Source organism: Hyla sarda, chromosome 4 (genome assembly GCF_029499605.1).
Source record: "Hyla sarda isolate aHylSar1 chromosome 4, aHylSar1.hap1, whole genome shotgun sequence".
In the NCBI taxonomy this organism is placed as follows: domain Eukaryota; kingdom Metazoa; phylum Chordata; class Amphibia; order Anura; family Hylidae; genus Hyla; species Hyla sarda.
The window spans coordinates 137,570,146-137,584,814 of record NC_079192.1 but is presented as its reverse complement, the minus strand read 5'-3'; the positions used below and the strand labels follow the sequence as shown (position 1 = coordinate 137,584,814).

The 14,669-nt window shown below is 44.2% G+C and overlaps 1 protein-coding gene across 3 annotated transcripts in view; it reads right to left on the bottom strand.

Moving 5' to 3' along the window:
- CEP152 (centrosomal protein 152) overlaps window positions 1-14,669 on the bottom strand; it is a 98,323-nt gene that overhangs the window by 63,749 nt on the left and 19,905 nt on the right. For all 3 annotated transcript variants that reach the window (XM_056572264.1, XM_056572266.1, XM_056572265.1), the window contains exons 6-12: window positions 14,121-14,289; window positions 13,803-13,943; window positions 10,799-10,938; window positions 4,153-4,353; window positions 2,033-2,180; window positions 419-510; window positions 105-259 (exon numbers count right to left, since the gene is read on the bottom strand). In XM_056572264.1, coding sequence (XP_056428239.1) covers window positions 105-259; window positions 419-510; window positions 2,033-2,180; window positions 4,153-4,353; window positions 10,799-10,938; window positions 13,803-13,943; window positions 14,121-14,289 — 1,046 coding nt within the window. The remainder of the gene's footprint in view (window positions 1-104; window positions 260-418; window positions 511-2,032; window positions 2,181-4,152; window positions 4,354-10,798; window positions 10,939-13,802; window positions 13,944-14,120; window positions 14,290-14,669) is intronic.

Sequence of the window (14,669 nt, the reverse complement as noted above, 5' to 3'; positions counted from 1 at the left end):
GGTGAACGTCGGGACGGATCCAGGCATGGTAGGCAGCAAGTTGAGGGGGGGGGGGGGGTTTAGAGGCTTGGTTCTTAAGGGGTTAAACAGAGTTTCTAAAATACCTTTTGAATCTTGATTTCTGCCAGTTAACTTTCTTAATTCCCAGATCCACATAAGAGTCCGATAGTTCTTGTTCCTCTTCACCACTGATAAAAACCCCCATTTTGGCCGCAGACTCATACATGGTTATTTGATCTTTTAATTCATTTATTTCTTCCTAAATAATGAAAACAAAAACCATTACTGGTTTCAAAAAACAAAACCCCCATATTATGTTTAAAAAAAAAAAAAAAAAAAAAAAAAAACTTTCCCTTTAAAAGGCAGCTTTAAAAGTTTGAGAAACTTATAAGAAAAAAAAATGTAAATGCCCACTGACCTGCAAAGCCTTGTTCATGCCATCACTTATTAACTTTGAGGATTGGAGCTGTTGAAGTGTCATCCGTAACTGCGTGGTCTCCTGAAATGAGCCTAGAGAGCGTAAATGTATAATGATTTAGGCATATTAAAGTTGCACTTAACCCCTTAAGGACCGGAGGTTTTTCCGTTTTTGCATTTTCGTTTTTTGCTCCTTGCCTTTAAAAAATCATAACTCTTTCAAATTTACACCTAAAAATCCATATGATGGCTTATTTTTTGCGCCACCAATTCTACTTTGTAATGACGTCAGTCATTTTGCCCAAAAATCTATGGTGAAGCGGGAAAAAAAATCATTGTGCGACAAAATTTAAAAAAAAACGCTGTTTTGTAACTTTTGGGGGCTTCCGTTTCTACGTAGTACATTTTTCGGTAAAAATGACACCTGATATGTATTCTGTAGGTCCATACGATTAAAATGATACCCTACTTATATAGGTTTGATTTTGTCGGACTTCTGGAAAAAATCATAACTACATGCAGGAAAATTAATATGTTTAAAATTGTCATCTTCTGACCCCTATAACTTTTTTATTTTTCCGTGTATGGGGCGGTATGAGGGCTCATTTTTTGCGCCGTGATCTGAAGTTTTTAACGGTACCATTTTTGCATTGATAGGACTTATTGATCGCTTTTTATTCATTTTTTCATGATATAAAAAGTGACCAAAAATGCACTATTTTGGACTTTGGAATTTTTTTGCGCGCACGCCATTGACCGTGCGGTTTAATTAACGATATATTTTTATAATTCGGACATTTCCGCACGCGGCGATACCATTTATGTTTATTTTTATTTTTATTTACACTGTGTTTTTTCTTTTATGGGAAAAGGGGGGTGATTCAAACTTTTAATAGGGAAGGGGTTAAATGATGTTTATTCACTTTTTTTTTGCACTTTTTTTTTGCAGTGTTATAGGTCCCATAGGGACCTATAACACTGCACACACTGATCTTTTACATTGATCACTGGTTTCTCATAAGAAACCAGTGATCGATGATTCTGCCGCATGACTGCTCATGCCTGGATCTCAGGCACTGAGCAGTCATTCGGCGATCGGACAGCGAGGAGGCAGGTAGGGGCCCTCCCGCTGTCCTGTCAGCTGTTCGGGATGCCGCGATTTCACCGCGGCTATCCCGAACAGCCCACTGAGCTAGCCGGCATGCTTTCGGTTTCACTTTAGACGCGGCGTTCAACTTTGAACGCCGCGTCTAAAGGGTTAATAGCGCGCGGCACAGCGATCAATGCCGCGCGCTATTAGCCACGGGTCCCGGCCGTTGTTAGAGGCCGGGCCCGACCCGCTATGACGCGGGGCCACGCCGTGGCCCCGCGTTATAGATCGGGAGTGGACACATGACGTTCCAGTACGTCATGTGTCCTTAAGGGGTTAAAGCTTTACAATATACATATTAACATAAAAATACACAGGTCAGCGTAAAAGGAGCATACCCCTAGTCAAAGTAAAAACTTCAGTGCTCTTAGATACTTCTGTCCACCAATGGGATGCCTAACTGATGACAGCATCATATCATTTAAACCCCAGTTTCTTCTGTATAATTTAAAACCCAGTTTCTACCTGTGTGCAAGAGATTAGCGCATTGCTTTTGACTTTCTTCCAGGCTCCTGGTCAGCCGGTTTATAATCTCTGTCTTCTCCAACTTGATTTGTTCCTGATTTCTCTCAGATAGTTTCACTTGTTGCTCTAGGCGACTACAGATTTCCTTCTGTTTGGCAAACAAGAGTTATGAAGAAATAAGAAGACAGATACAGTTAACCCCTTAAGGACCACAGGTTTTTCCACTTTCATTTTTTTCCTCATCGCCTTACTGTGAACCCAGCGCCTTACTGTGAACCCAGAAGAAAAATATTTGTGGGGCAAAATTTTTTTGGGAAAAAAAAAAAATGCCATTTTGTAAATTTTTGGGGCTTCCGATTCTACGCAGTGCACTGTTCGGTAAAAATTATATGTATTTATTCTGTGGGTCCATACGGTTACAATGATACCCAATTTATATAGGTTTTTCTTTATTTTACTACTTAAAAAATTATAAGTACATGCACCAAAATCAGTATGGTTAAAATTGTCCTCTTCTGACCCCTATAACTTTTTTATTTTTCCGTATACCAGGTGGTATGAGGGCTCATTTTTTGCGCTGTGATCTGAAGTTTTTATCTGACTTTTTGACCACTTTTTATAAAAAATTTTTAGGGTATACAAAGTGAGCAAAAATACACAAGTTTGGACTTTGGAATTTTTTTTTTTTCATTATACACCATTGAAAGTGTGGTTTAAATAAAAAAAATGTATAGTTCAGACATTTACGCATGCAGCGATATCACATGTTTATTTTTGTTTAAATTTTATTTTATATGGGAAAAGGGGGGATGATTAAAACTTATTTAGGAAGGGGTTAAATCACATTTATTCACTTACATTTTTTTACACTTTTTTTTAGCCACCATAGGGGACTATTACTTGCAATACTTTGAGCGCATACACCGAACAATGCTATGCCATAGCATAGCATTGATCAGTGTAATCTGCGCTTGATTGCTCAAGCCTGGATCTCAGGCTCGGAGCAATCAAACGACGATCAGACAGCGTGGAGCTAAGTAAAGCACCTTCCACTGTCCTCTCAGCTGTTCGGGATGCCGTGTTTGCACCGCGGCGGTCCCGAACAGCTCCGCTGAGCTAACCAGCAGTGATTTCTCCTGGTTTAGACGTCGCGACCAAATTTGATTGCAGAATCTAAAAAGGTATTAGCCGCAGGACCTGGATGCCGATAGCAACTGGGACCCAGCAGATACGAAGCAAGCTCAGCTTCTGAGCGCGCTTCACATTACAGTAGACGGCCACGGACTTAAATGGGCACTGTCCGATACAAAAACTTTGATATGTTGTAAAGCATGTATAACCAATAGGTTTTGCAATTGCTTTCATTAGAAAAATGTCAGCATTTCATACTGAAAAAAGCAAGTCAGTATGACTTGGACACATACTAGTCCTGCTGTGTCCAGGCGTCATGGACCCACTTCCTTGATTGACAGCTGTGAGCGCAGGGCTCACAGCTGGAGGAGAAATCCACCCAGTCAGCTTGTTTCCCGCTTCTGTCAGTGAGGACAAGCTGGGAGCTGTAGTTTTGCTAATGCTAGGGGAGATGTGAGCAGACAACATACTAAAGGAAGGGGGCGGAGACCTGCACAGTGAGGACACGCCCCCTCCCTTTGAGAGGAATTCAGACTAGTGAGCTAAATTAAAAGTGTAATAAAAAAAATAAAGGTGCTAGATACATAAAAATTGGATGTACATTATCAGGATTAGGTACTGAGTGATATATTTAAATAAATGCTTTTTTGTTGGCTCTGACGGGTACACTTTAAATATTCGTCAGTGGTCGTTAAAGAATACAAAATAATAGAATGAGGCAATATTACTCTTTAGCATGAGATGAGAAGACATTTAGACTATGGCTACACAGTGTGATAGCTGCTCTAAAAAACACATTTTAGAATGCTTATTAACAGTCACAATGAACTGCAACAGGAAATATATGAAGAAGTATTGTAAACACAATTCTACATTGCTGTAGCATACATCAGGAATAAAAAACTGGATTGTTTTAGAAAAACTCACTTAAATTCAAAGCAAAATATATACTTTGCTTCGTCATTGGCTAAGGGACTGATAAATCCTACCTGCTCAGTAAGTGCAGCATCAACCTCATCCAGCTTCTGTTGTAGGGAAAGCAATTGCTCCTCACTTTTCTTTTTAAGCATAGACACAACAGCTTCATGTTGTTCCCTAACTCTATGGATTGAGTCAGAACGTCGCAGATCCATGACTTGCTGCTGCATACTATCCATCGCTAGCTTGGCAACTTTTAGTTCCTTCCTTAACTAAAAAAAAAAATAAACGTAATTGAAGAACATTACCAACATTATGAAAATAATAAAAAAAAGATTTTCTAACACTTACCGTAAAATCTCTCTCTTTCTCGAAGGATCCATTGGGGGACACAGACCGTGGGTGTATGCTGCTGTCTCTAGGAGGTATGACACTATGGCAACAAAAAAAAGTCAGCTCCTCCCAGCAGGATATACCCACCTCCAGGCCCTGAGCTAATCAGTTTAAGTACAAGAGCAATAGGAGAGGACCGACAGGACAAGAAAAAAACACAAACTGTCCGAGAACCAGAAGAAAAAACATAACCGAACACACCTTCGGACAGAGAACCAAGGAAAAAAAAACAAAAAAGGGCAGGAGCTGTGTCCCCCAATGGATCCTTAGGAGAAAAGGAGATTTTTTAACACTTACCATAAAATCTTTCTCGATCGGCTCCATTGGGGGACACAGACCGTGGGACGTACCAAAGCCTTCCCTTGGGTGGGCAGATAATCAGTTAGGCAGACGGCTGTTCCACTGCCGCCTGCAGCAACTCACGGCCCAGACTAGCATCAGCCGATGCGAAGGTATGAACCCGGTAGAACCTCGAGAAAGTGTGCAAAGACGACCAAGTAGCCGCCTTGCAAATCTGCGAGGCCGAGGCCTTGTTCTGGAGAGCCCATGATGCCCCAACAGAACGGGTAGAATGAGCCACAACCCTGAAGGGAGGAACCTTCCCCCTACAGCGATAGGCTTCCGAAATGGCAGACCGGATCCACCGAGAAATGGTGGCCTTGGAAGCAGGTTGTCCCTTGCAACCTTCCGTAAGGACGAAAAAGGAATCGCACTGACGAAACGAAGAAGTGATAGAGAGGTAAGAACTAACAGCCCGAACTACATCCAGTTTGTGGAGTAAATGCTCCTTGAGATGAGAAGGAGCGGGACAGAAGGACGGAAGAACAATGTCCTCATTAATATGAAAGGCCGAAACCACCTTAGGCAAAAAGCAAGGATCTGGCCGGAAGACAACCTTGTCCTGATGAATCACCAGAAATGGAGAACGGCAGGAGAGAGCTGCCAATTCAGACACTCTCCGAATGGAGGTGATAGCAACAAGAAACGCCACTTTCCAAGAAAGGAGGCGCAGGGACACCTCCCTAAGGGGTTCAAAAGGTTCACCTTGGAGGACCCCCAGAACCAGTTTCAAGTCCCAAGGGGGAGAAGGTGACCGATAAGGAGGAGCAGCATGCGCCACTCCTTGAAGAATGGTCCTGACATGAGAATTAGAAGCCAGAGGACGCTGGAAAAGAATAGAAAGGGCTGAAACCTGACCCTTAAGGGAACTGAGAGACAACCACAGTTCCAAACCCGACTGCAAGAAAGAGAGAAGACGGGGAACAGAAAAAGTAACAGGAGACAAAACCTGAGCTTCACACCAACAAAAATAAGACCGCCAAGTACGGTGGTAAATCTTTGCCGAGGAAGGTTTACAAGCCCTGAGCATGGTGCGAATGAATTGGGAAGAGAAACCGCGGTCTCAACCGCCACGCTGTCAAATGCAGTGACTGTAAATTGGGGGGGCAAAAAGGACCCTGAGACAGAAGGTCCGAATGGAACCTTGTTTTCCGCCCAGATGAGAATCTTCGTCACCTCGGCCATGGCTGCAGAGCTGCAAGTGCCACCTTGCCGATTTATGTACGGCACGGCCGTGGCATTGTCCGACTGGATGTGGACAGGGCGGGACTGAAGGAGGGACTCCCAATGAAGAAGGCAAAGAAGAATCGCCCTCAGTTCCAAGATGTTTATCGGAAGAAGAGCTTCCCGGGGAGACCAGAGGCCTTGAACCGTCCAGTCCCTGAACACACCGCCCCAGCCCGACAGACTGGCATCCGTTGTAACCACCTGCCAGTGGAGGGAAAGAAATGATCACCCCTGAAAAAGAAGGGGGGGAGCGGAGCCACCAGAGCAGAGACTGACGGATCCAACTAGGGAGAGCAATCTTGCGATCGAGAGGCAGAGGAGATCTGTTCCATCGAGAGAGAATCGCCAGTTGAAGGGGACGGTAATGAAACTGGGCAAAGGGTACGGCCTCCATGGCCGCTACCATCAGACCCAAGACTTCCATGCAAACGCGGATGGAAACTGGGACCTGGGCCCGAAGGGAGCGGACTCCTGACAGGAGAGTCAGACGTTTGTCCGGCAGAAGCCAAATCCTGGCAGAGGCCGTGTTGAATGGAAGTCCCAGGAAGATCAGAGACTGAGTGGGAGAAAGGACAGACTTGTCCCTGTTTACCATCCACCCGAAGCGATCCAGGGTCTGGAGGGTGAGATCCACATTCTCCAGGGTCTGGACTCTGGTGGGAGCCTTGATGAGAAGGTTGTCTAGGTAAGGGATTACTGAGACTCCCCTCGACCGCAACAGGGCTATCACTGGTGCAAGGATCTTGGTAAAGACCCGAGGAGCAGTGGCCAGACCAAAGGGGAGGGCTACGAATTGAAAATGCCCCTCCGGAACCGCAAAATGGAGGTACCATTGATGGCCAGGAAATATTGGAACATGGAGGTAGGCATCTTTGAAAGAAATTCTCCATGGATGCCACTACCGAACGGAGGGATTCCATTCGAAAGTGGCGGATGAGAAGATGACGGTTGAGACGCTTGAGGTCCAGGATTGGCCGCACCGAACCGCCCTTCTTGGGAACCACAAAAAGATTGGAATAGAAACCCCGAAAACATTCCCTTGGAGGAACGGGGACAATAACCCCCTGGAGAAGCTGGGACCGGAGAGCCTCCTGAAACTGCTTCACCAGAGAAGGAGACCGGGGAGCACGGGACTGAAAAAAACGATCCCTCGGGAGGGAGGCAAACTCGATTCGGTATCCATTGGATACCATGTCCTTGACCCAAGAGTCCTGAATGTGTGTGGTCCAGATGTCTCGAAAAAATAAGAGACGACCTCCAACCCGAGAAAAAATTGCTGGTGGGGGCATCGCTTCATGCGGAAGTGGGTTTGCGGTTGCCCGACTTGGCAACAAAACGTCCGGAACCGTTGGTGTCCAACTCCCAAGACGAGTGTGCCCGGAACGAGGGGGCCTTCTTGTCCCGCGAAGGCGCCTGCCTCGACCCCTTATTGGGGCCAAAAGTCCAAAAAGGACCGAAAGGAAGAGGACTTCCTCAGGGAAGTAGAGCGACCTTATTTTGAGGCAACAAGGAACTCTTGCCCCCTGTTGCCTCAGAAATAATCTTGTCAAGGCGCTTGACAAAAAAACAGGCACCAGTAAATGGAATTCTCGTGAGAGACCTTTTGGAAGCGGCATCCGCATCCCAAGCCTTAAGCCACATGGAACGGCGGAGGGCCACTAGGTGACCCACAGCAAAGGCAGCACAACAGGCTGACTGCATAGAAGCTGTGCACAGAAATTCCCCAGCTTTAGAGCATTGGATAACCAAAGCAGACAGATCCTCTGGGGGGGGGAATCCCGCCTGGATACCCTGACGGATCTTTGAGCACCACAACGATAGGGCTTTGAACACCCAAGCCGAGGCGAAGGTGGGAAGAAGAGAAGAGCCTGCTGCTTCAGAGGCAAACTTCGCTAAGGACTCCACCTTCTTGTCCGTTGGGTCCCTGAAGGCAATCGCATCTTCCAGTGGCAGTGTGGTAGCCTTAGAGAGGCGGGAAATTGGTGGATCCACCGAGGGAGGGGAACCACCTTAGAGACAAGGTCCTTGTCGAATGGGTAACGCACCTGAACCTTCTTCATTCCAGGGAACCTCTTGTCTGGATGTTTCCATGCAGATTCCAGAAGGGTGTCAAATTCAGAGTGAGAGCTGAACCTTTGAGGTGCCGGTTTAGCACGATGAAAGGATACTTCAGGAGTCACTTTCGAAGATCCTGGGTCCTCTAAGTGAAAGGTATCTCTTATGGCCGCAACCAATGAGTTCACCGTTTCAATTGAATCCAAGCGGTCCTCTGAGTCAGATGCCGATTTGAAAGCCTCATCTGCCAGTTCACCAGGAGAATGTGAACGAGTGGATACTCTGCTCTGGCGAGGCAGAGTGGCGACTGCGGGAACGTCCTCTGGAGGAGCAACGTTTGTGACCAGACCCGGAGGGGTGGGACCCACAAGGGGAGCGCCCACGTCTACCTGAAGACTCAATGGAAGAGTCAGATGATGCACCCCTAGTACGCTTTTGAGAGCGTGAGGTATGTGGAGAAGGGGAGCGGGCTCTTTAGAGGGCCGGCGCAGGGCAGACTTCTTCAAGGAAGACACCACGTCACGGGAGGCCTCAGTCACCGAAAGGGAGACTTGAGTCAAGTCAGCCATATACTGGGATAGGGAAGAACCCCAGGCTGGAGGGGCGGCCGAATCCACCGGAACTGAAAGAACATCCGGGGGTACCATGGGGTCTGGGGCAGCAGAGGAGCAGGCAGTGCAAGTGGATTCAGCAGAACCAGGCATTTTGGCATTACAGATCTTACAGACAAAATAGGAAACTAATGCTCCAGTAGTCTGTTTAGAGGGAGGAACAGTTCTGGGTACAGACATAATGAAAAAAAAAAAAACTCTCTCACCCGAGTCTGTGTCCCCTGCGGCAGCTGCTGAGAGGAGAACTCCGCTCTGAGTGAAAGAGAGGGAGAAACAGGCCAGCCAATAGCCAAAGAGGGGCGTGCCTGGAGCAGAGGCTCTGTTTAATTGGCCTCTGCCCCCCCGAAAATCGCACGCACGGCGCTGATTGGAGGGTGATTCGCGCCCCCAGTAAGCTCCAGTGGCCCTTTGGGCGGAGCTATAGTGCCTCGGCCGCCGTGAAGAAGAACAGTAATGGCGCCCGCTCCTTGCCCCGGGCGCACATGTCCTTCGCGTCTGCGCCCGTGGGGAAGTGAGCGGGCGATACACAAGTCCGCCGGCAGCTGTGCTGCCGAAACTGAAAGTAAGTCGGCGCTCCGTGCGCTGAACAGTACAAACGCAGCGGCTGTCAGCCGCATAGTAAGTGCTGCGGCTGACAGCCGCATAGTATAAAAACACACACACATGTACTTAAAATAAAGTAGCCAAGTAACCCCTTCTTGCCCAAAATGCCATTGCTCGCCCCTGCTTGAATAAAGATAGAGCCCCAATACAGGCCAGCCCCTTAGATCCTGAAAGGTGGGCCAAAAAATTAGGGTCTCCAGAGGTTGCAAGTCAGCACCTAAAGGGAGAAAAATATATACTCACCTGGTCAGAAGAACTTCCCTAATTGAGTCTTCTGTGAAGTCTTCAGTCAGCCTTCTGTTACCTGCAACACGCTACCATGTGCGAGTGAGGCGAGCAGGGAAATAGGGGGACCCGGACCCATGAGGTACAACCCCAGGCGCTGACCGTTGGCGAGAGGGGGTTAACAGCGCATATACGCAATGTCTGTGCCCCCTCAATCGCAATGGGGAAACAGTGAGCCACAGTTCCTGAGTCCCCACCTGAAAACGTGAAAGAAAAGGGAATAAAAAACTAACACATTCCCTAACTAGGAAAAGAAAAAAAACATAAGACCTGGTCTGGAGAAATCCAGACCATGCCCACCTCCTTAAGACACTAAGCTAAAACTGATTACCTCAGGGCCTGGAGGCGGGTATATCCTGTTGGGAGGAGCTGACTTTTTTTGTTGCCATAGTGTCATACCTCCTAGAGACAACAGCATACACCCACGGTCTGTGTCCCCCAATGGAGCAGATAGAGAAAAAACATTTATAGGCTTACAAGATGTTCCAGCTTTGATATACAAGGTGGATAGACTCATGCATTAGCATACATTAATATGGGGACTTAAAAATGGTAGGATGAACCTTTTGCACCCTCTTTGGTTATTGTGTCATTTTTCAAGTAACCTGTGTTGCGGTTACGTACATCATTTCTCATAGTCTCACGATGTATGATAAATAATGCGCAAGTATGCCTTCAAAGATAAGTTTTCAGAAATCGTTTCTATTGCAAGTTTACAAATAAATTAATTAATTGTATGATTATTGTTCTAGGCCCCCTAGCACTCACTATAATGGGCATCCCGTATCCTTATTCTACTTCATGGCGATACTGATGTGTAGAGCAGTTTGAATGGAGAAATGGGACTCTCATAAGCAGGGGCTCCAGATTTCAGACCCCACAAATCATCTTTATCAGTTATGATGTGAAAAGGTGATCATTGCTTCTGAGATAGAAGGTGCATTATGGACATGTTTAATAAATAAAATAAAAAAAAAACCCTATCTGTAATCATTGCAAAAGAAAGGAAAGATTACACAACATCAACAGAAATCAGTGGTCTGTGTAATGACTGATACCGCAATTCCTCCACTGGGAGAGACCCTCTTTACAGCTGCTGTTCTGGCTAATAAAAGAAGGTCCTGAGTGGTATACCACAAGTTAATGGGTCAGACATGAAGGGAACAAAGTCTCTTGTTTTTCTTCATTTCTTAAGACTACTTACCTGTTCATCATTTGTGGTGAGACCAGCAACTGTTTTCTCTAGAGCCGCTACCTGGCCTCGTAACTGCAGCTCAACCTCTTTAGTATTCTGAAGCAAAGTCTGTGATTCTTGGAAACTTATTGCCACTCCATCCTTTTCATCTGATTAAATAAAATATATATATGATATTTCTTATAATAGGCGACCAGCATAAAATATTTATACAAACTTGATAAAGGTCACGAGTGGTGACCGAAACGTTGCTACACTTTGGTGATTGAAGAAAGCCACCATGTGATCACTTTACTATGGAGTGCTTCTGTGCATCTATTAACATATCCAGCGGGGACCAAAGACCAAGGTCTGACCTCAGCTTGCACCCGCTCACCTGCATACTTTGAGTGCTGCTCCACCTTCTAGATACAAACAAAGTAGATATTTCTATAATAAGTGTGCCCATCACCCAAGACTTTTTTAGCATAGGACAGAAATTTAATATATATATATAAAACAAATTATATTCCCAGATCTAGCAACCTCAATAAGATATTGTATTAGTAATATCATCTCATAATATTTTAACGCTGATTCAGCCCACACAAAAGGCTGGTATCATTAAGGGGAATTTATCATTACCTGGCTGTGAAATCCATGTACAGTACAGACCAAAAGTTTAGACACACCTTCTCATTCAGAGTTTTCTTTATTTTTATGACTATGAAAATTGTAGATTCACATTGAAGGCATCAAAACTATGAATTAACACGTGGAATTATAGACATAACAAAAAAGTGTGAAAATATGTCTTATTCTAGGTTCTAGCCACCTTTTGCTTTGATTACTGCTAGAGATAAGCGAATTTACAGTAAATTCGATTAGACACGAACTTCTCGGCTCGACAGTTGATGACTTATCCAGCATAAATGAGTTCAGCTTTCAGGTGCTCCCGTGGGCTGGAAAAGGTGGATACAGACCTAGGAGACTCTTTCCTAGGACTGTATCCACCTTTTCCAGCCCACCGGAGCACCTGAAAGCTGAACTAATTTATGCAGGATAAGTCATCAACTGCTGAGCCGAGAAGTTTGTGACAAATCGAATTTACTGTCAATTCGCTCATCTCTAATTACTCTAATCATCTCTTTGCACACTCTTGGCATTCTCTTGATGAGCTTCAAGAGGTCACCTGAAATGCTCTTCCAACAGTCTTGAAGGAGTTCCCAGAGATGCTTAGCACTTGTTGGCCCTTTTGTCTTCACTCTGCGACCAGCTCACCCCAAAACCATCTCAATTGGGTTCAGGTCCGGTGACTGTGGAGGCCAGGTCATCTGGCACAGCACCCCATCACTCTCCTTCTTGGTCAAATAGCCCTTACACAGCCTGGAGGTGTGTTTGGGGTCATTGTCCTGTTGAAAAATAAATGATGGTCCAACTAAACGCAAACCGGATGGAATAGCATGCCGCTGCAAGATGCTGTGGTAGCCATGCTGGTTCAGTAGGCCTTCAATTTTGAATAAATTCCCAACAGTGTCACCAGCAAAGCACCCCCACACCATCACACCTCCTCCTTCACACCAGCACACCTGTGAAGTGAGAACCATTTCAGGTGACTACCTCCTGAATCTCAACAAGAGAATGCCAAGAGTGTGCAAAGCAGTAATCAAAGCAAAAGGTGGCTACTTTGAAGAACCTAGAATATCACATATTTTCAGTTGTTTCACACTTTGTTATGTATATAATTCCACATGTGTTAATTCATAGTTTGAATGCCTTCAATGTGAGTCTACAATGTTCATAGTCCTGAAAATAAAGAAAACTCTGAATGAGAAGGTGTGTCCAAACGTTTGGCCTCTACTGTAGGTGCACAGGATTTTCTCTGGTGGTTTCTGTTATCCCAGAACAAATTTATGCAGTCTCACAATCTGTGATACATTTGTCCTACACAAATCACCTGAGAACAGCCATTGTGTACACATGCTTTTAGCTTGTGTACATTTATGTAGTGTTTCAAATAGTGCAACAAAGCCACAAAAGTTGCAGTTGATAAATCCATTACCACTGCGTTAACCGCTGAAGGACGAAGCCCATTTGGACTGTAAGAACCAAGCCGTTGTTTGCAAATCTGACCTCCATCACGTTAAGCATTAATATCAGCAATTTTCCATATTTTGACAAAAAAATAAAATATTTAAAAATCTGAATTTTTCAGGGACTATTTCAGTTCGAAAAGGATTTGAGAGGCCTTTCTGTAAGGATTTGAGAGGCCTTTCTGTGCCCCAAAAAAAGGTTGAGGCAGACCACAGCACCCTAAACAAGGGCCCGGGTCATGCAGCTGAAGGTGCTGTGTACCCTCAGAAAGCGACTTTGGGGGTGCGGTTTCAAAAAATAAATAATTTAAAATTATTATTATTATTATTATTATTATTATTATTATTATTTTTTTTTTTTTTTTTTTTTTACCTGGTCACTCACTTCCTAGTGTGAGTGGACAGAGCGGGGTAACGGGAGGTTACCCCTCCCGCTAGTGCCTGTGATTGTTCGGTCTTACTGACCAACCAATCACAGCGGTCCTGGAGGTTGGCATCATTGCCACCTACATGTGGAGGGAGGTGGGTGGAGTGTCTTATCACCAAACACCTTCCTCTTCCGGGTCATTGGGTCACCAGAGACCCGAATGACAAGGAAATGCTGAGATTCACTGGTCAAATTGACCGGCGAATTACAGCGACCGGGCTGAGCTGGCACAACCACTACATTAATAAGCTAAGTAATGAGCTGAGGCTTCCAGCACACTTCACAATGTACATTTCTCCTCACAACAAGCGAGTTTTTTTTTATATGAAGCAAATGTTAAAATAGAAAAAAATTGTAACAATATTGGACAATAGGAACAATTTAGCTAAAGATAGCATACTTTGCATTAGCTACATTCACACTAGATTTTAAATATGACTCTGCAAAACAAACAAATTAAAGTTTAAACAAAACCCTTTAAAATGAACGAACAAAAAAAAAGTTACAATTTTACCTTTGACTAAAGTAAACTGATGACTTAGGTATCTCAGCTGTCGCTCACTTTCTTCTAACTTTGCATTTAATTCTTCTAATTGTCTCCCTCTAGCCTTGTAAAGAACTTGTAGTTGCACAAATTGTATATTATTTGTTTTATCTAAAAATACAAAAAATATCATTATTATTATTAAGAAAAGCAAATGCTCGATCTTAAGTTGCACACTGGGTAATACAGACGCAGATGCATTGGTCCTCAGACACCATCACCCAGCAATGCCTCTCCATGCCCAGTCTGAACACTGGGCAAGAAAGTAAATGTATAAGTCTATCTTACATTCACCAGTATCCAGGAACTCTCTCTGGAGATCCCCATAGTTGTCATCTCTTCTTATAAGATCTTGTTTGGCAACATCTTTTTGTATAACATTTAACTGGTATGGATTGTATTTTAGTTGGATGGCCTCTGAAGTTTGGTGGCTGTTTCCTTCTGAAGCTGGAAAAATCTGTTAAAATAACAAAATAGTTTAAAATATTTTTTTTTATAAAATCCATTAACTCTTAAAAGGGAACCAATCAGTAAATTTTAGCATATATAATGCTTCACAACATGTTATATATGCTAAAATCATTATCCTCACCATCACCGGTGGATGTTTTTGCCCCCAGATATTAAGTTATAAAGTCCAAAAAACCACTAAATTCATGAAGCTCATATAACCAGTGCTGTGGAGTTGGAGTCAAAGTTGAACGAAATTTTGGGTACCTGGAGTCGGAGAACAATGCATAAATTCCTACTAAATTTAGATTGGAATAAAAAAAAAAAAAAGGCAAGTTTAAATGTCCCAATTCACAAAAAGTTATAATTAATGACTTCTCTTCTTTA